Below are 24,676 nucleotides of genomic sequence, written 5' to 3'. Positions count from 1 at the left end.
CCTTAAACCTATTTAAATTCTCCTGGATCATCATCAAGAACTTCTGCAAACTCTTCAGAACAAGTGGAACATTCCCACAAACATCTGGAATCTTCCCCAAACCATGAACAACAAAACACACAGTCATAACTGAAACTGCCAACAGCCTAAGAGGAGGCAGCACGTGACAGACTCAATTAAGGGAACAGAAGCATGTTTTTGAAAAAGTTTGAACTATTTGGACAACCAGGATGCATCCACATCACCACTCAGTGGCCAGAGATGCAAGCTGCACCCTGATGAATTAAGATATACACCACACACTCTTACCTTTAAAGCCGGCAGCAGGCTACATGAAATCAGCCTCATTTTGACACGATGTTGTCGTGGCCGACAGATCTCCACCGGTCGGGCCCTAATATGAACATCGGGAACAGTTTATGGGTCTTGTAGTGTGACATAACTGAAGGGCAGTGATGTGGCGAATGGGACGCCCCGACGACACCTCGACGAAAAGTCTAGCATGTCAGAATTTTTTTGTATTTTCCCGCCTAGAGTGGAATCTCCTACGACATGATCCTTCACAGTGACCAACTGGATGTCAGAGGGTTCTTTTAGGGCTATAGCGCCGCCTGTTGGTTCGGCATGCTTTTGACAACACTTGACATCTTGTTCACTTCCTCGACCCTCCTCCACGACGACACGCAAGGACGTGAGCGATGATTGGTTGGGGGGTCGAACTTGTATTGTTGGCAGTGTCCCGACCAACATGCGACAAGAATTTTTGGCACTATGCCCGCCTAATCTGACATGGTGACCATTGTGAAAGACAAGAGAATCATGTTGTCTGATCGGGACCTTAGAGTGGCTCAACAGAAAGCAAACTGCTGCTAATTTACTTCCTCTGGGGATTTAAACGTCCAAGTATGTTTCTCCTCTGACCTCTCAGATCACAGCAGATGTTTTGACCTTGGGTGCTGATGGAAAACACCTGCTCTAACTGGGCTCTGGCCAAAGGGGGAACAGGCTTGAAAGTTGCAGGTTATCGGCAGTGTCGGAAGAAGTATTCAGACGATTTACTTAAGTAAAAGTACATGTACAAGTAAAAATGCTTCATTGAAAATCCTCCTTACGTAAAAGAACAGAAGCCTTCTTTTTGGTCAGTTTTGAGGTTACTCCTGTTTTTTTTGTCAACACTCCTTTTGAAATAAAAATACAAGGAACCAAAAGAGTAAATCCTCAGAAGTTTGTCCTTTATTGCTCCCATTTATCCATCTGCTCATATGCATACAATTTCCTTCCTCTACATTTAAATGTTTCCAGTTGTTCTAACTTCCGTCTTTCTCCAACCATACATCTGCACTTTCACTCAGTTTCCATTTTCTCCTATTTTTATCCTTCCAGCTCTCTTTCACTCTCTCTCCACAATTCCAGTTTTCCAGGTATAAGTTGTATATATTTTATGGTTAATAAAGTAAATCTGAACCTCTTACATTCACACAGAAGAGATTTTTATGTTTCTAAATTCAAAGTCTCCACCTTATAAAGTTACATCCTCATTCAGACTTTTATTTCTTTGAGAAAAAAAAGAAGAAGAAAGAAATCAAATTTGAGGCTTGAAACTGAGGATTCGTGATTCGTTAAGATAGACAATGAAGAGGAAAGGAATTCTATCCAAAAAAATGAAAGAGAAAAAGATCCAGCAGCAGCAACATAAAGAAGACAAATGTTGTAGAAACAAGAAAACATGATAGGAATGAAAGATGAAACACGATTATTTACAGTAAAGGACAAACTACATCCCTTCCCTTATTAATTATAGTTTCAGTCAGTGTAGCTGCTAATAACATATAAAATGGTAAATTGTAATACTGAGTCAAAAGTCAAAATAAAACATCAACAGGAGCTGCTGTTGAAATATTCCTAGTGCTCCCTAACCTTGGAGAGGAACATGGACTGAACTTGTTCGTGCGTTCGGAAACTTTCAGTTGCTTGATCGGAAAATTATCCTGCTGTTCGGGGATGTCATTATCCCGATATAACGCCAGAATTGGCTGATCTAATAATGATTATGTGTATCAGAATCAGGTGATCTGATCAATGTAAGGGAGTGTACAAAAATTATTACAGGGGTATGATCAGAAAAGGGGGGAGGGAATAATACATTGGATTTCTGCTTGGCAAGGGTAGTCCGACTGCTTTGGGCGAGAAGGAAAGGCTATTTTCTTTTTTTTTCTCTCCCTACACTTTTACGTAAATTCAGTTTCACCTTGTGAGATGTAGTGAGAGATATCATGATAGTTATATTAAAAAGATGGCTTTGATATGGCTTTAGGTGCGATTTCAATTTTTGTTTTCTTAATTCAAGTGGAGGGTATAAAGAAAATATGAATAGTGCAGACGAAGGTCTAAGTTGGCTGACTCAATGCCCATCTGCAGATTGCTGATTTAATATTATTAGATGTGGTAAAATGATTCTGATCAATCTATTATAAGTAGAATTGTTCAGATTTACATAAGTCTCTCAAATTTAACCCACACCAGTAACAGCCACTATGTTGTATGTAGTTACAGAAAACTTTGAGAAAAGCTTTAAAATAAAGCTGCTTAACATTATTAGTATTATTATTGTACTACATTAAAACATCTATTTGATCTAAAGAAAAAAAGCTTCTCATGTGAAAATCAAAAATCAATTTCTTTTCAACATTAAAATTATCCCAAGTCCTCTTTGGTCAGACAGACATCCGTCTACCAAACGTTGTGTTCACTGCATTAAGTCAGAGAGGACACGAAAAATGTTTTGAGTGCAGACTGTACAACATTAACTTTACAAACTAAACATAGAGTACTCTTAGAAACGAGTATCAATGAATATCAATCGCTGCTCAATGTCTATTCAAGTAAGAAAAAGACAAATCAAGCAAAAGACAAATATGCAAGATAATTACCACAGTTTAAATTTAAGTACATTTACTGGAGATGTTGGGGTAAGGTTATTTTCCAGGATCATAAAAAAAATCATTGTTTCATCGCAACAAGCTTGTTTTCTTACGATCATGATTCCATAAGTGTGAATAAAAAAAACGAGGAATAATTACAGACGTTTCCTTTTCAGGCTTCTGTAGTTTTCTGACATGTAAGTTTGGCTACTAGAGACACGTACTTTATTAGAGAGTTGCCAAGTGTGCTTCAGTACATTCAATTAAACGCTTCAGGCTGCGAGTCAGTCCAATCCAGTTCAGTCCAGTTCAATTTGCTGAAGGTAAACGTGTTGCTGGACAGCTGTAAACATGATAAGGATCTGTAGGAGACCCAGACATCACATCCGGGTACGTTTTTCTGGGATCTCTACCAACGGAATTTGAAGAGGGGCAGAAGCCAATTCGACGTTGCAGCTGCATCTATAAACTTGGCCTTTCCATCAAGAAGTCTCAACCAATCGCTGGCTCAATTCTCCTTCGGTTCCCAAACGGGTTCCTGGTGACTCAACAAAGACCTCATCATCTTCGTCTTCCTCCTCATCTTCCCCTTCAAAGATGGCGGTCATGGGGGTAGCGAAAAGACGGCAGCGAGCAGCAAAGCGTCGGCTGCCAGAGCAGGGAGGAGTGAGAGAGCGAGGTCGCATGGAGGAGGAGGAGGAGGGGAGGAAGGAGAAGGTAGAGGGGGAGGAGGTGAAGAGGAGGTGATTATGCGTCAGATCCCTTTGCCTCAAACCCAAAATGACAGAGAAGTTCTGACTGCAGTCAGACATGGGAGACGCTGGTATGTCCAGAGTCAGGTGGGCATTGATGTCATGTGTGTCTGAGGTACGGGACAGGCTTCTGGGTTTGACTTGGGGTTGGCCTGGTGGGTGTGGCAGTGACAGCGCACCCTGGTGGTCGGTAGTGGTTGTAGGAGAAGCAACTTTGCGAAGCCGCTCAACAGCTGAGATTCGCGAACACGAATCAGACCGACTCCCCTTCCTCAGGAGGAGAGCCTTAAAGCTCTCACTTCTTGCTGACCTTGGATTTCTGAGGGCTGCAGGTCGCATCAGGCGGGGAAGGGGGTCAGTGGGAGTCATCGGGTGGGAGGAGGAGGAATAGGAAGATGAGATGCGATATCGATCCTCTTCTGAATCCCTTCTTCCTAGCATCTTCTTCTTAGACCTGAGACAAGCAGAAAAAGACCAGTCACATTCTTGTGCTGTCCTGTAAGGAGACCATCAAAGGTCGTGTCGAAGTGGTCCTGAGAAAGGCACTCACTTACCAAACACTTTTGGATCTTTCTTCTATGGAAGTCAAAAAACAAAACTACTGGGTGGCAACAAAGAAAAATTCAAAACAAAAGGTCAAGATTTTTGAAAGTGCAGGGTAACATTTGTATGGAAATTTCCACTTTTGGGCTCAAACAAGAAGGAAGGTCTTTGGTAGGAAGTTCCCAATTACTTAAAAGAAGACAAGAAGCACCCTAATCAGAGAGCAAGCAACTTATTTACAGAGCAAGAAGGAAGCTTTCTAGTTGGGAGACAAAGACAACAGACGATTTCAGGTTAGGTAACAAGGGGACTAGAAGTTTTTTAGAGAGCAAGAAATTAATAAGCTTCCTATTTGGGGAACAAAGAAGGAGGAAGGGACAGGTACTAGACATGGAAAAAAACTAAGCAAATAACTGGATATTGGCAGTAATTCATCTAGTTAAAACTATCTAGGGTGAAGACCTTAACTCCATTTACTACACATTTAGTGACCCGTCACAGCTTTACCTGCAGCCAAATTCATGCTGTGCCTTCCCATACTGCACTGCTCCACAGCGGCAGAGGGAGGAATCAAGCAGACTCGTGAGAACGCGGTTGATGGGTTGGCAGAGTAAAAGTGAGCAGTTTGTGTCTGTGTGTTCCTACCTGTGAATGACAGCGAACAGATCCTCTGTGGTTCGCGGTCGACCGGAGACAAACATCTGATCTGCCGAAACACTGACGAACAGATCAGCTGAACAAAAAACAAAGAGGGAGAGTTAAAACTGGATGTAAAGTAGTGTTGTGACAGCAGCAGCTTACAGTATTCAGTTTTACTTATTATGTACTTTTAGTCTTCCTAGAATTTGAATAAAAATAGGTGCCTGTGCTCTAAACTCACAACCTGCATAGCAGCACATGCAGTATGTAGGGACGTAAATCATTAACTTCAGGGTTTAAATTTATAATTTGTAATACAAAACACTAAAAGTTATTCAGTTTAATCTTGACATTTGCCGGACTCTGCACAGATCATTGGTAGGCAAGATTTTGCAGACACGAGCGGAAATCTAAGCTCTCACTCAGCTGCTTTTTTGCTGAACTAGACCTCATACTTTACTTTGCACAGTAGGTATGTCGGTACTCTGTAGAGCCTAGCAATGGCCCAATTCATGCACAGATTTTAGTCTCAGTTTTAAGTGAATGGTTATGGTATTCGATTGGACGCAATGAGCAGAAGAGCTTTGCAGAAAACTCTAATTTAGTTGTTACTGTGTGTGCCAGGGCACATGCCACACCAAAATGCAGCTGAATGTGCCAACACTCAGCCAGAATCAGTCCAACATGACTGCCTGAAAAAATCTTTAAACGCAGAGGGTTCTGAGTTTAAGAGTGACTGTAGTAAACCGAACTTACCACCTGGAGGTCGCCCGACTTCCTTTGCATCCTCCTTGGTCCTCTCCTCCTCTTCACCCTCCTCTGGTTCCTGTATCAGGAGGTCCGGAAGCGACAGCTCCCCCTGCAGGCTGTCAGTGGACAGCGCGCTGCTGAGGGAATACCTGCTCTGACCAATCAGAGTGCAGGAGCTTTCAGAGTCACTGGTCTCTTGTTCACACAATTTCATCATCCTCACTCTCTCACTTGTTTGCATTTTTCTCTCTTTTACCACATCTCGCTCATCTTCAGATGAGGATGAAGATGATGATGATGACGACGATGACAACGACGATGACGAAGAGGGGGAGGGCTCCATTCTTGTAGACATCATAAGCAGTTGTCTGCCCGCCCTCCTCTTCCTCCTCTTCCTTGCTTTGCCTTTTTTCTTTGTGGCGGATGTCATCATCATCATCGTTGTCTTTATTCCTTTCTCTTCCACCTTCTCCTTTTCATTTTCCTCTTCATCTTCAACCAACGATGACCGCATCATCCTCTTATGAAATGTTTTCTCATCATCCTTATGGAGTCTTGTCCTCATGGTCCCAGCACAACATGGGTCTGTTGCTACAATTTGGGTGCTACCTGTTCGGGTATAAACAGCTCCGCGAGCCCCTGAGTTCCCTAATGTGCTAGAGGTCTCCGAGGTTCTTAAGGTGCTACTCTCAATGGTGCTCCAGGCTCCTGATGTACCACAGTCCTCAAAAGCACCCATGGTCCCACTGAAAGTGTTTCTAGAGACTGAGGTACTGATTCCTGTGGTGCTCTGTGTTCGCGAAACATCAGTGATCTCCAGGATGCTACAGGTCCCGGAGGTGCCTTCAGGTGCCTCCCCTGCATTTTTAGTTGCAAAGAGTGGTTTTGTTTTTCTGGGTGAGGTCAATGAGAGATCTGGCTTCTTGTGCAAAATTGGTGGCTTCTGCCTCTGAGGGGAGCTGGCAGGTGAGTTTGTGGTGATGTCAGCAGGTGTTGTGTTAACCGGCAAAGAAGCAGCGGTCACTGAGTGTGCAGGTAAAATTGTGTGTGTCAGTGATTTGTCAGGAGCTGTCATTTTCTCAATAGTGGTGCATGTCAAGTGCTTTGGTGAAGGATTGCCATGGGTCAGATGTGTCTGTAAACTTGTGCAGGAGGAATCAGACGGAAGCTTTGATTGGTTGTTGAGCCCAGAAGAAGGCGATGTTATTTGTCCACTGCTCTGCCGCCCACCTGGTTCTTGTCTAGCCTCAGGAGAGGCCATGAGACCCAGAATGCAAAGATCGGGCTTCTTTGGAAGGACAGGCTTCTCCAGGGAGCGATTATTCTTGTCATTTGTGTCTAATTCATCTTTGCTCTCTGATAGTATTGTTTTGCTTTCTCTGTGAGGCTCTTCTTTTGTTTGCGGCAGGGTCCAGTATGAAGAATCTATGTGCCAAACATCATCAGTGTTTCCCTGTTTCTCTGCAGGGTCATTTAGCTTAGCATCTGCTAACATTGTCTCTTTGACCTGTTCTTGTTGGAAAGAAGGAGGTTGGATGATTGTGTTGATGTGTTTTTTGTCAGTATCATAAGACATTTTCACCCAGGGACTATCAGGACAGGAGACTCGATTGTTTGCCAGTGTAGCATACATGTCTGAATCTTTCATCTCTCTTTCATTGGACTGGATATCTTGTGGATTGGTAACCTGAGGCCCAGAGCTTTTCTGGTTAGCCAAGCTAGGAACAATACCTTGTAGTCTCTGAAGATTAGCTAAATCTGAATTATTGCTGGGTTTGCTCATTTCACTTTTTGTTAGGTAGCAGAAATCATGATCTAATTTATGTATAGGTTTCGTTGCAACAGTGTTGGCTGGGCTAGGAAGACTAGCATTACCCCTTAAAGAACTAGTTATGTTAGCTTCATTGCTACCAAGATAACAGATAGCATTTTGTGATCCAGTTCCAGCTATCTTAACATCATTGTTGGCCAGGCCATTAAGATTAATATTAGCCAACACAGAATTGTCTGGATTACCTTCATTGCTTAGTTGGTTAGTATAAGCCTGGTTAGAATTAGCTGTCAGTGTGCCGGCTTGGATGTGGACTGTAGCATCAGCAGATGTAGCATTAGCCACCACGATGCTACTGAGCAGGCCTTCCTGGTTCTTGACGGAGCGAAGCTTGACACCTTGCAAAGCTTGGGCAGTGACCAGGGGGCAGGGGCGTGGGGCCACTTTAGAGCAACGGTTTGGAGAACTGCCAAGGATTGCTGGGGGGAGCGAGGTGGCAGGGGATGTGTGGAGGGTAGGCAGGGGAGGAAGAGGGGGTGGTGGTGGTGGTGGTGGTGGAGGAGGAAGGTCAGTGATTGGCAGTTGTAGGAGTTCTGAAGGGGAGGGAAGAGGAGAAGATGGGTGAAGAGGTGGGGAAGTTGGTGGAGGAGAGAAGTTGTTTGATGATGACATTGTGGAAACCAGAGCATTATGGGAGATCTGCCTGACCGCGTAGGAATAGGGTGGAGGAGGAGGCCGGGAGGAAGGGGGAAGAGGAGGAAGAGTGGGGAGGGATGAAGGTGGGAGAGGAGGAGGTGGTGGGGGAGGAGGGGGAGGGGGAGGAGGGAGAGATGAGGGTGGAGGAGAATGAGCAGCAGAGAGTTTGGTGAAAGAACGAGGAGCAGGAAGGCAGGAATGGAGAAGAGGAGGAGCGGGAGGAGGAGACTCACGGATAGGGGAGTAGAAGACAGGAGGTGAAAGAGAGGAACATTCTGGTAGAGGAGAAGGTGGAGGGGGAGCAGGGAAAAGAGGATGCTTGGCAGAGGAGTCTGAGGAAGTGCAGGAGGAGAGGGATGAGGAGGAGGAAAATGAGGAGGAGAGGGAGGAGAAGAGTGATGACTTCCTTTCTGGCACTGGTGGCTTTGGCCTCCCTTCACCCCGAGACCTTGTCCTGGGCAGAGAGGAGACAGCAAGGGACAGGGGGAAGGCGGACGAGTGTGAAGAGGAGAAGGGGGATGTCGGGGGGAGGGAGAAGGCTCCAGGGCTTGCTGTGAGAGGGGATGATGGGTTGAGGGGGGAAGCCACCGGAGTGCCAGGAATGGGGGTGTTAGACTGGCTGGAGTAGCCACTAGAGGGCGAAGCAAGGCGCTGCAACCCAGCCATGGAACAGGCAGCGGGTTTGGGGTTGATAGTAAACTGCAGCCCCTCCTCCTCTGAAACTGGAGATCCAGGGGTGAGGATGTGGGCATGAGAGTGGCCGGGGCCTGGCGGTAGGTGCTTGGAGGGACAGCAGTCAGCAGAGGTTGCTGCCTGGAAGTCTAGGTTTAAGGGTTCAAAGGTTGTGACTGTCCCGCAGTTTAGCCCACTCTGGCGTCTTTTGGTGTTACTTCGGGGAACCCAGGGGTCATGGAAGGTCTGGGGAGATGCAGTGGGTGTCTGCTGGGTGGTGCGCTCCAGGCGGGGGCTGTGCTCCTGACGAGAACTGGAGGAGGACCGGAAGGATTTGCTACGACCTGGCCGGCGCTTCAGAGAGTCAAAGCGTAACGGTGGAGGAGGCGGACGCTTGGACTTCCTGAGGGAGATGCTGCGGGTGACGGTGTGAGAGTAATTTTTGGACTTTCTTTTTTCCCCATTTAGCATGGGAGAGGAAAGTTTCTCTAAGCGCTGGGAGCTGCTGTCAGCATAAGCTGGGGAGGAGCGACCGGAGGAGAGGAGGGGCTCGCAGCTCCAACCTTCGCCAGAAACACATCTCGTCTCCTGGGTGATGCCGTTCCAGTCACCCCCAGTCTGACCACTGTGAACACTGGAGCTGGGGGAAAGGGGCTGGTAGCTCCATTTCTCCCCATTGTAGGAACCACCATCGTGGGACCACTGAGCCTCCTGCTGGGAGGTAATCTGGTCATCCAGAGCCTGGTAGCTGAACTGAGACTCTGAGTCTGTGATGGAGGAAGATGACAGGTAGTGGGAGGAGGAAAGGGAACTGTGAGGATGGGCAGCCTCATTCAGCGGCTTATCGCTGGGGTAAGACCACTCTGGTTGCAGGGCATGGCTAGGGGTGCTGGGAAGGGAGGAGGGAAGGGGGGAGGAAGGAAAGGAACAGGAGGAGGAGATAGGAGACTGTGGGATGACTCTGGATGTGGGGTCGAAGGGCAGCAAGGGCCGGAGGTCACTGGGGAAATCCTGTAGATCCTGTGACTGGTTGTTACAGGAGTTGACACGTGGGGAGGAAGTAAGGGAGGCCATGAGACTGGAAATCCCCTCTCCCTTTGGGGCTCGGATCCTCCTTACTGATGACGGCCCCTCCTTCCTTCTGATTTCTCCCATCTCCCTCTTCTCCACCTCCTCCTCTCTGTTCTTCTGTTGGTGCCTGGATGCGCAGGAGGAGGAGGCAGGTCGACCCACGGTGGAGAACTGGCCGGGAAGAACCAAAGAGACCGAAGGCGAGTCTGGACAGACAGAAGTTAAACACAGAGACAATAAAGGAAGAGAAGATAAATCTTTGTAATGAAAGAGAGGTGGCTCAACTGATTTATACATTAAGTGATAGAGTGATTGATAAAGTGATTGACTAATGGTTGTGAGAATGAATGGGTGGAGTTTATACCCAGCTTCCGATTGACATCATCAGGTATCCCAGTAACTGTCTTGCGGCGGCTCAGGTTTCGTGGTCGCCGGGATAATGAGTCAGCATTGGAAACCATTCTTCGAAAACTAGCCTGACGATCAAAACTCTCACCTCAAGTGTGAAAGATATGAGAAAAACCTTCTTATTTAGTGGATTTGTAAAATCTATTTACTTTCACCAAATTTATCCCCAAATCTGAATTTTGTCCTGTGTCAGAGTTGAGTTTCAAGTCTGAGTCAAGTTTAAGGTCCCGGTTGAAGACAAAGCGAGTTAAAGCTTAAGTCAAAGTCAAGTCTCAAATCCTAGTTTATTCATAAATTCAAGATGAGTTTGAAATCAGAGTAAATCCCAACTCCAGATCTAATGTATTTCCAAGTCCAATTTTAGTCCCAAGCCTATGTCAAATCTCAGGTCTGAGTCAAATCTCAGTTGAATCTTGAGTCTGAGTCAAGTGTCAGGTCCAAGATGAATCTTAAGTCTGAGTTAAGTTTTAAATTCAAGTCATGTCTCTAATTTGACTTGAGTCCAGTCTGAGTATACTTTGAAGTCTATATTGAGTTTAATGTCCGAGTTGAAGTTGAGTCCAGAGTCCTTAATATTAGAATCTGGATCTGAGTTGAGTCCGCTACCTGTTATATTGATAGGAACAATATCAGCAGGAACTGCCTCGGCCTGCTGCCTCATCCTCTCCTCCGGTGTTGGAAGCCGGGGGGTCGGTTCCATCTCCAGGTCAATTGTCGGCTCGTATGAGGGTGCAAAGGCGTTCCAACAAGAGGTGAGATGGACGGGGTTCAGGACAAGTGGGGTCATAGGTCGCGTGTTGTTCAAGATGAACGTCTCGTCTTCGTCTGAGGAGGCTGACGACTGAGAGCAAACAAAACAAAACAAGCTATAACCCACATGTTGGTAGAGTCTGATTTAAACTGGTAGCATCGAGTTTCACCCCAAGTAAATCCAGTTTAAGTGTAATGGAGTCTAATCTAGCCAGGTAGAGCTAATGTGAACCTCTGTACAGCAGAATTTAACCCTACTATAATCAAACTCTACCTGAAAGAGTCAAGTTTAACTCAAGTAAAGTCTACTAAAATGTACTCAACTGTAGTGTAACCTGGCAATAACAGGTTTAACCAAATGGAGCAGAGATTAATTGTAATAGTGTCTAATTTAAAACCAGGGCAACCTAGCCTAGTTTAAAATGGAGGAGCCAGGTTTAACCCTGTAGCATCAAGTTTCACCTCAGTTATCTCAGGGTCTATTTTAGCCTGGTAAGGTTGAGATAAACCAAAGTACAGCTGACTTTAAAACAACTAGAGTCTAACATAGCCCAAAAGAGTCTAGTTTAACCCCAACAGAATGTAGCTGTCAATTGCTAAATGCAGCTTAACATTGCAGAATCAGGTTGAACCCAGTGGAGTCTAGATTAACAGCAATAACATCTTGTTATACATGGTAGCGTTAAACTAGTAGAATGCAACACCAAGTGTAGTTTAATTCTATTTTAACCTTGTACTTCAAGCACAGTCTTGCCCGATTCTTGTTTTAATTAATTAGCATCTTATATTACCCGGGTCGAGCAAAACCACAGCAAAGTGAAGTTTAACCCCAGTTGAGTGTAAATCAGCCTGACAGAATTGAACCTCAGTAGAGTCTAGTTTAAAGCGAAGGAGTCATCTTAAACCCTGCAGAGCCTGGTTTAACCTGGTAGAGTTAGGTCCAGTTTAACTGCCGTAGAGTCAAATCTAGCCTGGTAGGGTTCGGTTAAACCCCGCTACAGCACAATTCAAACCCACTAGAGTCTAACCCAAGTTTAACTCAAGTGAACGGTGGTTTAACCTGACAGAGCCAGGTCTAGCCCAAGTGGAGTCTGTTTTAATTGAATTAAAGTCAAAATTAATCCCAGCACAGTCTGGTTTAACATAGGACAGTCAAGTTTAACCCCAGTAGAGAGAATTGAATTCTAGTTAAGCCTTGAAATTTGATCTTAACTACTCAGGTTTTACCACAGGAAAGAGTACTCTTGCTCGAGCGTAGTTTAACCCCATTAGCATCTCATGTTACCTGGGTAAGGTCAGGTTTAACCAAAGTCTTGTGTACCCCGGGTAGTGTCTATTTTACCATGGCAGAGTCAAGTTTAACCAAGGTGGAGTCATGTATAATCCCACTAGAGTCTAGTTTAGCCTAATGGAATCAATAGAGTATACTTTAAGTTGGAAACTCTTTAGAGTTTTAGTGTAAGCTAGCAGAGACTACTTTAAGTACCAAGGTGTCCTAAGGTAGAGTAAAGTTTCAATTCAATAGAGTATAACGAAGACTGGTTGGGAGTGACTAGGAGAGTACTCTAGTTTAGTCTAGTTCCTTCTAGTCTAGTCTAAATTAGTCTAATTTGATCCATGTTTACCTTTCTCCTCCAAACTGAAAACTTGAAACAAACTGAAAAGCAAGACTGAGAGAGAAAGTCCAAGAATCTGGACCTCTGAAAGAAGGAGAGAAGGTGAGGGAAGGGTGACGTGGGTTAGAAATAGAAAAAAGATTGAACGAAAAGTAAATCATGCGATCATGAGAAAGGACACAGCTTACTGTAGAAACCAAAGGCAACACATACAGTACAAAACAATGATAGAGGAACTGTGTCAGTAGCTCAGTTTGACCAGCAGGCGGCAGTAAAATAAAGTAAGTCTCCCCTGCTGCAGGGAACAGGTCAGGTTTCACAGTAAGAACCAGACCAGAACTGGATCAAAACAGATCAGACTGCACACAGCTGCGCAAGACTGGGTCAAGCTGAGCCAGAATCAAAATCAAAATGACTAAACTGAATCAGAATCTGTAACAGTGATTTCTAACTTTGGATTGAACTGGATAAGAACCAGTCTCGCCTGTCATAATAGAAAATGGTGCTGTGTTGTATTTTCATATGCATAAAGCACAGCAGTACTTTTTTGCAAGTGCACTGGTATAGTGCCATTTATTGCAAATGCAGTTAAGTGTTCAATGTAATTAAAGTGTAATAAAACTTTTTTTTTTAAGTGTTTGTAAAAGTTTGTTTGCATGGAGCCTTCATACAGGAAGTACCGTGGCATGTCAAAAACAAACAGCCTCCGTATTATGGGAACTAGTGACGGATGAAACCCCTGCACTCAGTTTTGCGGTGGCTGTTTTAACTCAGGTGTCTCTGCTGTGTCGTCTTCGTTCTGCTGCAGTCTGTTCAGCCTCATTAATATTCATGAGCTCTCTATCTGTGTTAATATCGTGTCTGTGTGTGTGTGTGTGTGTGTGTGTGTGTGTCTCTAACCATCCTCTGGCTTTTGTCCTTCAACCCTCTGCGTGCGCTGCCTTCTGATTGGTCCAGGCCAGAAGAGGACGGAGGGGAGGCGGGGCGTGGTTGATGCAGGTGAGAGCTGGGGGGTCCACCGCAGCCATGCTGAGTCAGCACGTTACACGCTACACACACACACACATACATACATACATTCATACATACAGGAGAGAGAACAGAAGCAAGATGAGACACTGAAGTTGATTTGGCCAATAATCAATAAAGTATCTAATTCAGAGTAATAGGAAAATAAGAGGTAATCAATCAATCGGCCAGTCAACTTTTTTATTATTCTGGGCAGAGATACTTCAATACATAAAAATCAATATGGTGTGAATGCAATAAATCAATAAATCATTCGAAAAGGATTGTGATGCAGACTCTTCGTAATTAATCAATCAATTGTATAAATTCAAGTATGTGAAAGGAGCAGCTTCGTCCTTTGTCTGTGAATCTGGGCGGGGGGTGACATGTGGCACTGATGCTGCTGTGTGTGTGTGTGTGTGTGTGTGTGTGTGTGTGTGTGTGTGTGTGTGTGTGTGTGTGTGTGTGTGTGTGTGTGTGTGCGAGTGCGCGCTGCAGCTGTCTACAATCTGCTCTCAGTATTCAATAGTCGAATTTATTGATCAGATAGGAGCTAAAATCCCCAAAATAAGCGTTTGTATATTCTGCTTCATCAGCATTCAAGGTGTCAATTGTGATGCAAATAAAGGATCTCTAAAAACACCACTTGTGCAGAAGCAGCGGCAATAAAAGTGTTTTATTCACCGATAATCCGAGAGTACGTCCACACTGAGCAGCTTAAATTAGTAAATGCAGCTTTTTTTTATGCAGCCTGTCATTCAGACTAAAATACAGCAAACTGAGCTTTTCTGAAACAACCTCCAGGGTGAGTAGATCTGAAAACGATGGCCTAGTGTTTCAGTGTGAAAACAGAGCTCTTACGAAACAATGACCTGAGCCAGCCGACCGAGAGTCGCAGCTCTGTGACAGTAAAGTTAAGAAGACGACTTTCTGTCGTCTAACCTCTTCTGGTTTAAACATCGATATATTCAACAATGACTTTATCAGCCGGCTGTCTGTCTCACTCCTCACCAGATGTTGCTGTGATACAGTTTTGCCGTTTGCCGACAGGAAAGAGGAAGAGAAGAAGAAGAGATTTAATGGTTTTCGTTGTGGACAGACCTCTCTGTCCACAGTGAAACACCTGTTATATGTCAAACTTAGTTTGACATATAAAATGCAGCAAAATCTTTAACACCACGACAACAAACCCCATCTGTTGAGGAGGATCGTTTGCAAGGTTCACCAAGTTAAATGATCATGTTTCATGATCATACCGACAAAACTATGAAAGATATCAAGTGAAAACCAGTAGGGATGATAAGGCCAACAATTATTTACCAATACATTTATTTCACACTTTTGTCATCACTTTCTGGTATTTTCTTAATATCATGATGAATTAATCATTAAACATTACCTGGACCTGGATAAGCAGCAGAAAAATCGATGGACAAATGGATGGAAGAATTAAGAAATAATTAATTTAATGTCAGAGGTTTGTTTTGGTTGATTTAGGCTAAAATCACCATTTTTTTTTAACAAAAATTACAGCATAAAACAGGCTAAGAAACATATTTAAGACTTTTGGAAATGAAATTTAACACTTTTTTTAACCGTCTAAGGCCTTTTTTGAGTAAACTGAAATCAGTGCTTTATAAAACTTTTCAAGCCTACATTCGATATGATCAGAAGCTCCTGAATGGCTTCTAAATCGACCTCATGGTGAGATTGTTTTGTCACCTGATGTTAATGTCGACGTGAACAATGTTCTTGTTAAAACTCCTCGATTATTTCATCCATTAAATAAAATGGACATAAATCTAACCCTTGTTCAAATCTATTATGACAGAGTTGCAGAATCTCCTTATACATTTATGGCCAAATATACAGTGTGTTGCAATGACTTTAAAAGATATGAATTAAAAACAAAAAGAACTATTTAACCTTTAAAGTATAAACTGTAGTTGTTTCCAGGCTGCCTGTGTCTTTAAGGTTTGACAAGACCTGCCACATTAAAGAAAAACATTAACTGAGAGACTAGCTATTCTTTTGACCTCTCACCGTGCAGATCATCAGCGCTGCCGCATCGTCTTTTTCCAGGGATGAAGACCAGACCCTGTTGAGGCTTCTGGGTTGTGTAGTGAACAGACCACTTACTGTCCCTGTCCCCTGCTGCAGAGACACAGAGTAAAGCACAGTTGAGTGTATGTCTGGTTTCTGTGTTTAATCTTGTTTCAGCAAATCCATTCACACACAGGGAGAAAGAGAGAAAGGAAGAGTGATGATCAGTGTTGCAGCACTCAGCACTCCTCAAGGTGACCTCAGAGACACACACACACACACACACACACACACACACACACACACACACACACGCACACACACACACACACACACACACTGCCAGAGGGCTTTTATTTTGAAGGAGCAGCAGATTGATTAGATGTGGTATTTAGTGGACAGATGTGAAGAGAAAGTAGCGGTTTTCTGCAGTTTGGAAGAGGTTGAACTCTGAAATATGAAACCAAAATCATCTCTCATTAACACACAGTAATAGTCAGTAAGAAAATAAGGCACATTTCATTTGGAGACACATTTGTCAAGTGATTTACATTTTTTTCCTCACATACACACACTTCAGGAGAAACTGTGGGTTTTGGCACTTTGACAGAGTAACAGATGGGACACAGGCTGCAAGCAACAGCATTTGTTTATGTAGACGACATTTTGCTCCAAATTCATCAGGTCAAAGAACCTGGGAACCCCAAAATCGCCAATTAATGTCTCTACCAACACAAAGCACAACACACCGTGGCCATGCCATGCAATTAAAAGACAATTTAACTGCACAGTGCAATGCAGCACACCACTCCACAGCACTGCAGCACACTACACATAGCTCTGCTATGACTTAGAGACACAAGCTACTTTAAATGATTTTTTAAAGTAAATTATCAATGTTAACGTCAAATACTATATAAAGTAGAAGGCACTGAGAGAGCGCAGACATCCGCCAAGGCCAATGTCAAACAACATACAGATCTCCCCCAAAAAACAGGTTCATCCCTGGCCCATGCCCCATGCCTCAATGTCAGTCTCAACAGTATCATGTATGCAGATAAATAAATAAATAAGTTTCTCATTTTCTAGGTAAAAGTCATATCCAGAATATGATCAAATAAAGTTTGAAAGTCATGTCATTACACCCAGGACTCCTTAGAAAAGTTCCACTGGTCCTTTAAAGGTACCAGTGGTCTTTTGGGGTCTCAAATTCTCCTTGAGTAGGTCCCAGAGGTGCTTGTTAAGGTAGTAAGGTACTAGAGGTGCTTGAGGAGGCTCAGATGGTCCTTGAGGAAGCCCCAGGAGTCACCGAAAAGGTGTTGGGGATCGTTAAAGTGGGTTTAAAGAGGGTTCTGGAGTCACTGAGGTGGTTCCACAAGTGCTTGAAGACCTCACAGGGTTCCTTGAAAGAGTACCAAAAGTCCCTGAGCAGGCAGAGATGGTCCTTCAGGAGGTCCCTGGATCCTGAAGAGAGTACTGGAGTTCTTGAGGATATTCAATGGGTCCCCGAGAAATACGAAATGTCCTTGAAGAATCTCTATGTGACTTTGAGGAGACTTAAATTGCCCTTGAGGAATTTTCAGATGCCCTTAAAAAGTTATGGTCCGTGAGAGGAAACCACATGTCTCTGAGGAAGTTAAAATGGGCCCTGAGAAAGTCTCTGGTACCTTGAGGTGTTTCCTCAGGTCCTTGACGAGGGTCCATGAGTATTTGAGGTGGTTCCACAGAGGTTTTTGAGGAGGATAAAACGGTTTGTGAGACGGTACCTGGGATCCTCAAAAATGTCCAAGGTGTACTTAATGAGGTCCCAGGTGCCCTTGAGGAGGCTGAAATTGCCCTATAGGAGGTCCCAAGGGGTTCTAGGAGTCCTTAAGGAGGGTCCTGGAGTCTTTCAGGAGAGTTAAATGGTCATTTATGGAGGACCCAGAGATCCTTAAGGGGCTTCCAGAGGTCCTTAAAGAGGCTCAAATGACACGGATGATCCTTGAAGAAGTCGCAGGGGTCTTTGCAAAGGTACCAGTCATCCTTGCAGAGATTAAAATAGTCCTTGTGGAGGTCTCATGGTTCTTGAGGGGGTTAGACAGGTCCTGGAGGAGGTTCCAGTGGTCCTTGAAGAGATGCAAAGGTCCTACAAGTCCTTGAAGGAATTCTAGGAGTACTTGAAACGGTTCCTAGAGTCCTTAGGCTGGTTCCATCCATCCTTGAGTATCGGAGATGCAAAGAATCCTTGAGGTGGTCCAAGAGCTTCTTGATGAGACTCAAATGGTCCGTGAAGAGTTCCTGGGGTTCCTTGAGAAGGTACCAGATGTAGTTGAGAGGGTCCCTGGGGTCCTTGAGGAGGTTTTAGGGTTCATAGAAAGGTTCTAGGGGTCCTTGAAGAAGTCATGGAGTCTTTGAAATCATTGAAAGGCTCCTTGAGGGATCTCAAATGGTCCTTGAGGAAGTTCCAAGGGCTCTTGAGTCAGTTAATGGTACTGTTGCTATGGCTACCTACAGATTAATACACCTTGGGCTCAGATTTACAACAAAACTGTTAACCTGTTTTGACACCTGCCAGCCAATGAGAGAGCAGGATTTTATGAGGTGATTTTCTAATGACCTCATAAATATATAATCTGTATAACTACTCTCTCTACATATACAAGTGATGCTCTCTTGCCCAGTATAACAGCACAGTTGTTAAACCAGTTAATCATCACACACACACACACACATACGCCGATAAACCTGAACAAACACTCACCTCTGGTCTTACTGAGATATTTGAGGACGGATTTGATCGCTGCTCCGATCAGAACCATAACGACGCCACACACTCACTCACACTCACACACACACACACTCGACACACACACTCCTGAGGCTGCAGCAGACAGAGAGAGAGAGTGGGCGAGCAGCAGCAGCAGCAGTAATGCAGCTCGTCTCGCTGCAACGCAGCTCTCCTCCCACTTCTGTCTCTCTCTCTCTCTCGAGCTACTGTTCTGTTTCTATGTCCCTCTCCCCCCCTCTCGCTTTTCCTTTCTTATTTTCAGACACACACACTCACTCACTCACTCACACACACACACACACGCCATGTCGGCAGGAAGCCAACATGTGTGTGTCCTTCATGTGTGTCACCAGGTGATGAAGGTTACCCGCAAATACTGCATTAACACACACAGACGCACATGAAACATGATGCTTTGTAGATGAAGGGACATGAAGAAAGAGAATTCAAAATGTGTGTGTGTGTGTGTGTTAGATCTTCATCTTTTATGCTCTGTGTTCGCCGTCCTCCCTGTGTTTCTCTCTGTTCTTGTATTTCTATCTTAGTGAGGACAACCTTTCACAATGGACACAGCTGGTCCATTATCTTCTCTATCAGAACATCTGGGCATCTATTGTTGTTTCTTCTACGTGACCAAAGGAACAAAGGTCAGCTGTGTTTATAACTTCCTCTATGTTTTAAAGCGAGAATATGCAAATGTTAAATGTACAAAAAGTACATTCCTTCTCGTAAAAAACAAAAGTTACATTTCCAATCAATAATTCCTTTTAATAAAATGGTCGGGTGAGACTGGATACCCTGGAACGTTTATATCGAGGTTATTGATATGAATATCAATGGATGTTAATACTCCACATATCAGTAACCTGGATATAAATGAATCCAGTTTCTAACAGTTCAAATTACCATGATGTAAAATGCTAAATTTCAGAAGCTAAGAAACTAATGATGTTTCAGCTGAATGTATTTTTGCATTATTATTCAAAATCTTTCTCAGCAGGTTCATTGACCCTGCGGGGTTAACTTGTCTTTGCAACCTGTGGAGCAAGTGAATTCTTGTTTGCATTGTAGACATGAACCAATGTGGCATGAGCAGATACCACATCGACGTTCTCTTAAAACTTTACACCTTCTCTATGTTATTTATGTACCTTTTTTAATATTTATGTGAATTCACTCAAATTATAAAGAGAGTCTTGACGGTTGATGGAGCTGAGGATCAGCTTCATCATCACCTTCATCACCAGTCACAAACTGGGGCAGTTCCAGTCTGTAAGTGTGCCAACTATGTGGGCCAGTGGAGCAGCTAATTACTTCTGTCTTCATGCCTGATAGCCTGTCTGTCTGTCTTCCCCTCTCCGCTGTTTTAATTAGTTTAAATAATTAGACAGTAAGTAGGCCACTCTATCATTGTGTCACGGTGTGTATATTTAGTCAGAATACATTCAACTCTGAACTCTGAGCAGCAAAGGTCTGATTTTTCTGCTGTCCGATCAGAAACCGAACTGTCAACAACAAACATTGAGTCAAGTGTGACCAGAATCAACCACCGACGTAACTTGTGGTCGAAAATCACCAATCAGACACCAACATCTCCAAAAAAGGCAGAGTGAGGAGGGGATAAGAGGTAGACTTACAGATCCAGGTGTGATTTACCTGGACTATGAGGCTGATGGAAGCAGGTGAAGCTAACAGGTAGCAGCTGTTGCATGGTAAAGCCTCTGCTATTACGGGACTTAGCCATTTGCGTAGCTTATGGAGCTGCAGCTAATCCTTGCTCTCTCTCTCTCTCTCTATCTCTCTCTCACACACACACACACACACACACACACACACACACACACAAAGAGGAGATTACACACACGCGGGGGAGTTAATTGAGTAAGAACATGGAGAGCTGGTGTGTTTCTGTTCTGTGTATTTTGGTTTGTTATCTGAGAATAGCAGCTGACTAGAGCTGCGATACATTATAGATCAGACAGCAACACACTGTGTATGGGAGTGTGTGTTACCAGCAGAGATCTGCAGGCAGCGAGCGGCTGTTTTAATATTCTGATTTAAATATGAAGAAACCAAGGGCAATGAATTGCTCAGAACAGGACAAGACGGGGACAGACCAGGTTCAGAGACCTTCTTCACTGCAGACACTTTGACATGTCAATGCAGGAAAGCACAGGTGTAACTCGTAACATTAGTAATTATCATTTAACTGTCATTAACGTTATTAGTGACACTTGTGCTTTTCCTACTGTGGCATGTTAAAATGTCTGCAATTAAAAAGGTCTTCCGGAACGATTCGGGACCAAATTCAGCAAAACCAGGCTAGCTAGGAACAGGATATTTTCAGGATAATATATGGGCAAACTGGGGTACCTGGGATCACTGAAGTAAAATAGAGCCAGGACCACATAGAGCCAAATGTGTAGTTGGGAACTTTCAGGACCAAACAGAACCAAACCTGGAACCACTGAGAACCAAACCTAGTCAAAGTAGGCTAGCTCGAACCGTTCAGAACCAAATCAGGGTAGGGTACCAAATAGAGCAAAAGCAGGCTAACTAAGATTCCAGACCAAACAGAGCCCAAACAGAGTAGCTGGGAACATGTGAAACCAAACCGGACCTGCCAGGCTAGCTCAAACCATTAAGGACCATGCAAAGCCAAATCAGGGGGCTAAGAACCATTCAGGACCAAACTGAGCCAAAATAGAGTAGCTGGTCGGGCTGAGGATGTTATAGAACCAAAATAGGAACAGTCAGGACTATATAGTGCCAAGGACCCCAGCTGGGACCAAAAACAGCTGAATCAAACAAAATGGAATAGTTCCAGATCCAAGGGAGCCCTACATGGTTCACTGAGACCATTCTGAGTCAAATTGAGCAAAAGAGGAGGACCAGCGAGCCAAGTTAAAGGGGACCATTTTGGACCAAACAGCCAAGTTAAAGGGGACCATTCAGGACCAAACAGAGCCAAGTTAAAGGGGACCATTCAGGACCAGACAGAGCCAAGTTAAAGGGGACCATTTTGGACCAAACAGCCAAGTTTAAGGGGACCATTCAGGACCAGAAAGAGCCAAGTTAAAGGGGACCATTTTGGACCAAAGAGCCAAGTTTAAGGGGACCATTCAGGACCAGAAAGAGCCAAGTTAAAGGGGACCATTCAGGACCAGACAGAGCCAAGTTAAAGGGGACCATTAAGGACCAGACAGAGCCAAGTTAAAGGGGACCATTCAGGACCAGACAGAGCCAAGTTAAAGGGGACCATTTTGGACCAAACAGCCAAGTTTAAGGGGACCATTCAGGACCAGACAGAGCCAAGTTAAAGGGGACCATTTTGGACCAAACAGCCAAGTTTAAGGGGACCATTCAGGACCAGACAGAGCCAAGTTAAAGGGGACCATTCAGGACCAAACAGAGCTACAGCATCTGGGAAGGAGTAGTAGTACTTGTACTAGTGGTATAAGAAGTTCTAGTTGTACCCATGATTCTTAGTAGTACCTCTGTGAAGAAGGGGCGTGGTTTGTGAGGCTTCCAGCCTAGAGCTCCTCCCTCGGCGCCATCTGAAGAAGAATAAGCTGGTCCTGCGCCTCCTGCTGGGCTGGTAGCGGTACTGTGGCGGCACCTCCAGCTCCTTGAGGGTGGACGAGGAGCTGAGATGGGAGGGGACGGATATGGTGTACCCGGGGCGGGGCTCTGGGGTGGGGGGACATGAGCTTGTTCGGCGACGCTGGGTGAGAACAGGACAGGTGGAGTGCTGCAGCTGAACAGGTAGGGATTGTGGGTGGGATTTCCAATGAGCCTCTGGAGCAAGGAATAGTTTCCCATGTGCCTCCGGAGTAAAGGAAGGGTGGACATGGGGGCGTGGTGAGAGGTGCTGGGGGCGGTACCAGGGGCTGTTGCCTGGATACTGAAGGTGAGGTGGGAGGGACTTTTTGTCACCTGAAGGAGACCCTGGCCTGCCGGTGGTGCAACCTGCATTCATGCCCCAGATGGCATCGTGGTGCTGGTGGAGTTTGGCGCTGAGCAGGCGACGGCGCAAGCTGCCCTCCGTTTTCGGTTGCAGGGCGGCCATCTTGCGTGGAAGAAGCTCGTCTCGCTCTTCATCAGGACCCGTGTTCCAGCAGCGTGATGCCACGCCAGGCCCCGCCCCCTCGCCACCCAGACACTCCACATACGAAATCATCCCGTCCCGAGTGGTGATTGTCCGCCCTCAGGACAGATCACAGACAAATCACAAGACTCACACTATTCCCTGGTGAATGTTTTTTTTTTATCTTTTCACAATAAAAGCCCCAGAGGATTTCCAACCCTTCATAATAAAAGCCCTGAGTGTCTGTTTTTTTATGAGCTTTTCCCAATAAATATCTGAACAGCATTCAGTCCTTCCAGAAAAGGTCTTTCCTCCAGAAAAAGCCTCCAGATTTATTTCATCCTTAACTGTAAAGGAGACATGTTTAATTAATCCTTCACAGTAAAGCACAGAGTTTTTTCTTAGTTTTTCAAAATAATTGTTTGAAAACCCTTCAGTCCTTTAAAACCCCCAATGTTTGTATCATTCACAGTAAAATTTGTGTTTTTTTCTTCCAAATAAGGGAACAGATTTCATCAGAGTCTTAAACAGCTTCAAAATAAATACCCAAAATGTCAGTTTTTCACCATAAAATTACTAAACAATTCACAAAAACAGTAAAACCACAAACTAGTCTTGTCCTTCACAAAAAGCTTCAAAATTTTGACAAAGAAAACGAAAAGCCCCAAGTTTTTGTAGTCTTCACGATGAAAGCATGACTTGTCACAGTAAAAGCTTAAAAGTGTTCCCCTTCTCCACAAAAAAGTCTAAAATGTGTTCCACCTTCATAAAACAACCATTCACATCTTTGAAATAAAACCTCTAAAAATGCCCGTCTTTTAAAATAAATGCTCAAAACATTTCAGAGTAAAAAAGCCTTCAGATTTGGCATCAAAACTCTAAGACAGCTTCAAAACTGGGAAATTTCCAAAGGTTTTCACAGTTTCACAGTCAGCCACAATTAAAAATTGTAGCCTCTCCATGTAACTTCTTCAAATTCCTTCACAATAAAATCCTCAGACCTCCGAAACCAAAACCCAAAACTCTCCGGGGCTCCACAAATCCAAAAACGATCCCAGTCCAAAAACATTTTAGCAGTAAATGTGATTTTATTTTCCTTCAGAAGTGTTGACAGTGTGTTGCCCTGTTTCCTCTCCTCTCGCTCTAGCTGTAATCTACTAACAAGGATTATCCAGGTCTGCAGATGGCCTGTGCAGGACAGGTATTTACCTCAACACACACACACACACACACACAAACACACACACACCACATGTTGCCTGACACTTACTGTGTCAAACTGGGTAACTGTATATTTGGATCACAGAATCAGACAACAAAAGGTCAACGCTGAACAACTCTGACCTTAGACCCACACATTGTCCTTCACTGCTTAATTCAAGCACACTTAAGTATAAACCTAGTGTTATTCCAGATTTTTCTTGTCAACAAATCCCAATCCCATGTGCAGATCTAAACCTGTACTTTATTTTTACTCAGCCCCACGCTCACCGTTCTGCTGCCCCAAATACTCACTAGAGCACCAAATGTGGATTAATCCGCCACTGAAAATAGTCCCCAACAAGTGCTTTATGCAGTATATTTCCTCCCGTTTGTTAAATAAGACTGCTACAGTGAGCAGATGTTTCGGTAAATTACTGAGTGTTTTTTGTTTTTTTAATGACACTATATTTTTGGGAGGTGTTTTTAGAGATTTACGTCTTCAGCAGGAAACCAACGGGCTTGGAGCTGAGTGCCACAGACGGAGGAGGGAAGTTAGAAAGTGTTGAGAGAGACGGACTAACACACTGCTGGTTTTGAGTATTTTCATGAGATTTGTTAAAAGTAACAGAAATCAAAAATTGCTGACATTATAGATATTTAGGTAGACGCGAGGTAACATCCTGCTAGCAACCCCTATCTCAACTCAAGGTCCACTTACTAGCATCCTAGCTTGTTATACAACTGAAAGCTCCTTGTTATACAACTGAAAGCTCCAAAACAAGCTAGTAAGTGGATCTCGAGTAGATCTGCGCAGGTAGGTTTTACTGTATAATGTTATGAAACATTACGATGGCACCAATACTGCCAACAATTTCTATTACCGTCAATACCGGGATTATCGCCGTTTCTTTATCAGCAGTTCAGTTTTCGCCTTTCTTCACAAATCGGACAGAAACAGTTACCACAGTCAGTTACC

General features: G+C 44.2%; 1 protein-coding gene across 1 annotated transcript; it reads right to left on the bottom strand.

Moving 5' to 3' along the window:
• Positions 1-1,225: 1,225 nt before the first annotated feature.
• LOC120798359 (NHS-like protein 1) lies at positions 1,226-22,590 on the bottom strand. The gene is made up of 10 exons (XM_040142608.1): positions 21,906-22,590; positions 18,384-18,455; positions 15,641-15,751; positions 13,490-13,638; positions 10,830-11,064; positions 10,180-10,311; positions 8,252-10,021; positions 5,612-8,146; positions 4,862-4,949; positions 1,226-4,127 (listed from the first exon to the last, which is right to left on the bottom strand). The coding sequence occupies exons 1-10, from the start codon at positions 22,588-22,590 to the stop codon at positions 3,404-3,406; spliced, it is 6,501 nt and encodes a 2,166-aa protein (XP_039998542.1). The 3' UTR covers positions 1,226-3,403.
• Positions 22,591-24,676: the final 2,086 nt, after the last annotated feature.

This window comes from Xiphias gladius, chromosome 13 (genome assembly GCF_016859285.1).
Source record: "Xiphias gladius isolate SHS-SW01 ecotype Sanya breed wild chromosome 13, ASM1685928v1, whole genome shotgun sequence".
NCBI classification, from domain to species: Eukaryota; Metazoa; Chordata; class Actinopteri; order Istiophoriformes; family Xiphiidae; genus Xiphias; species Xiphias gladius.
Note: the sequence above shows the minus strand (reverse complement) of the source record. Positions and strands in the feature narration are given on the sequence as shown.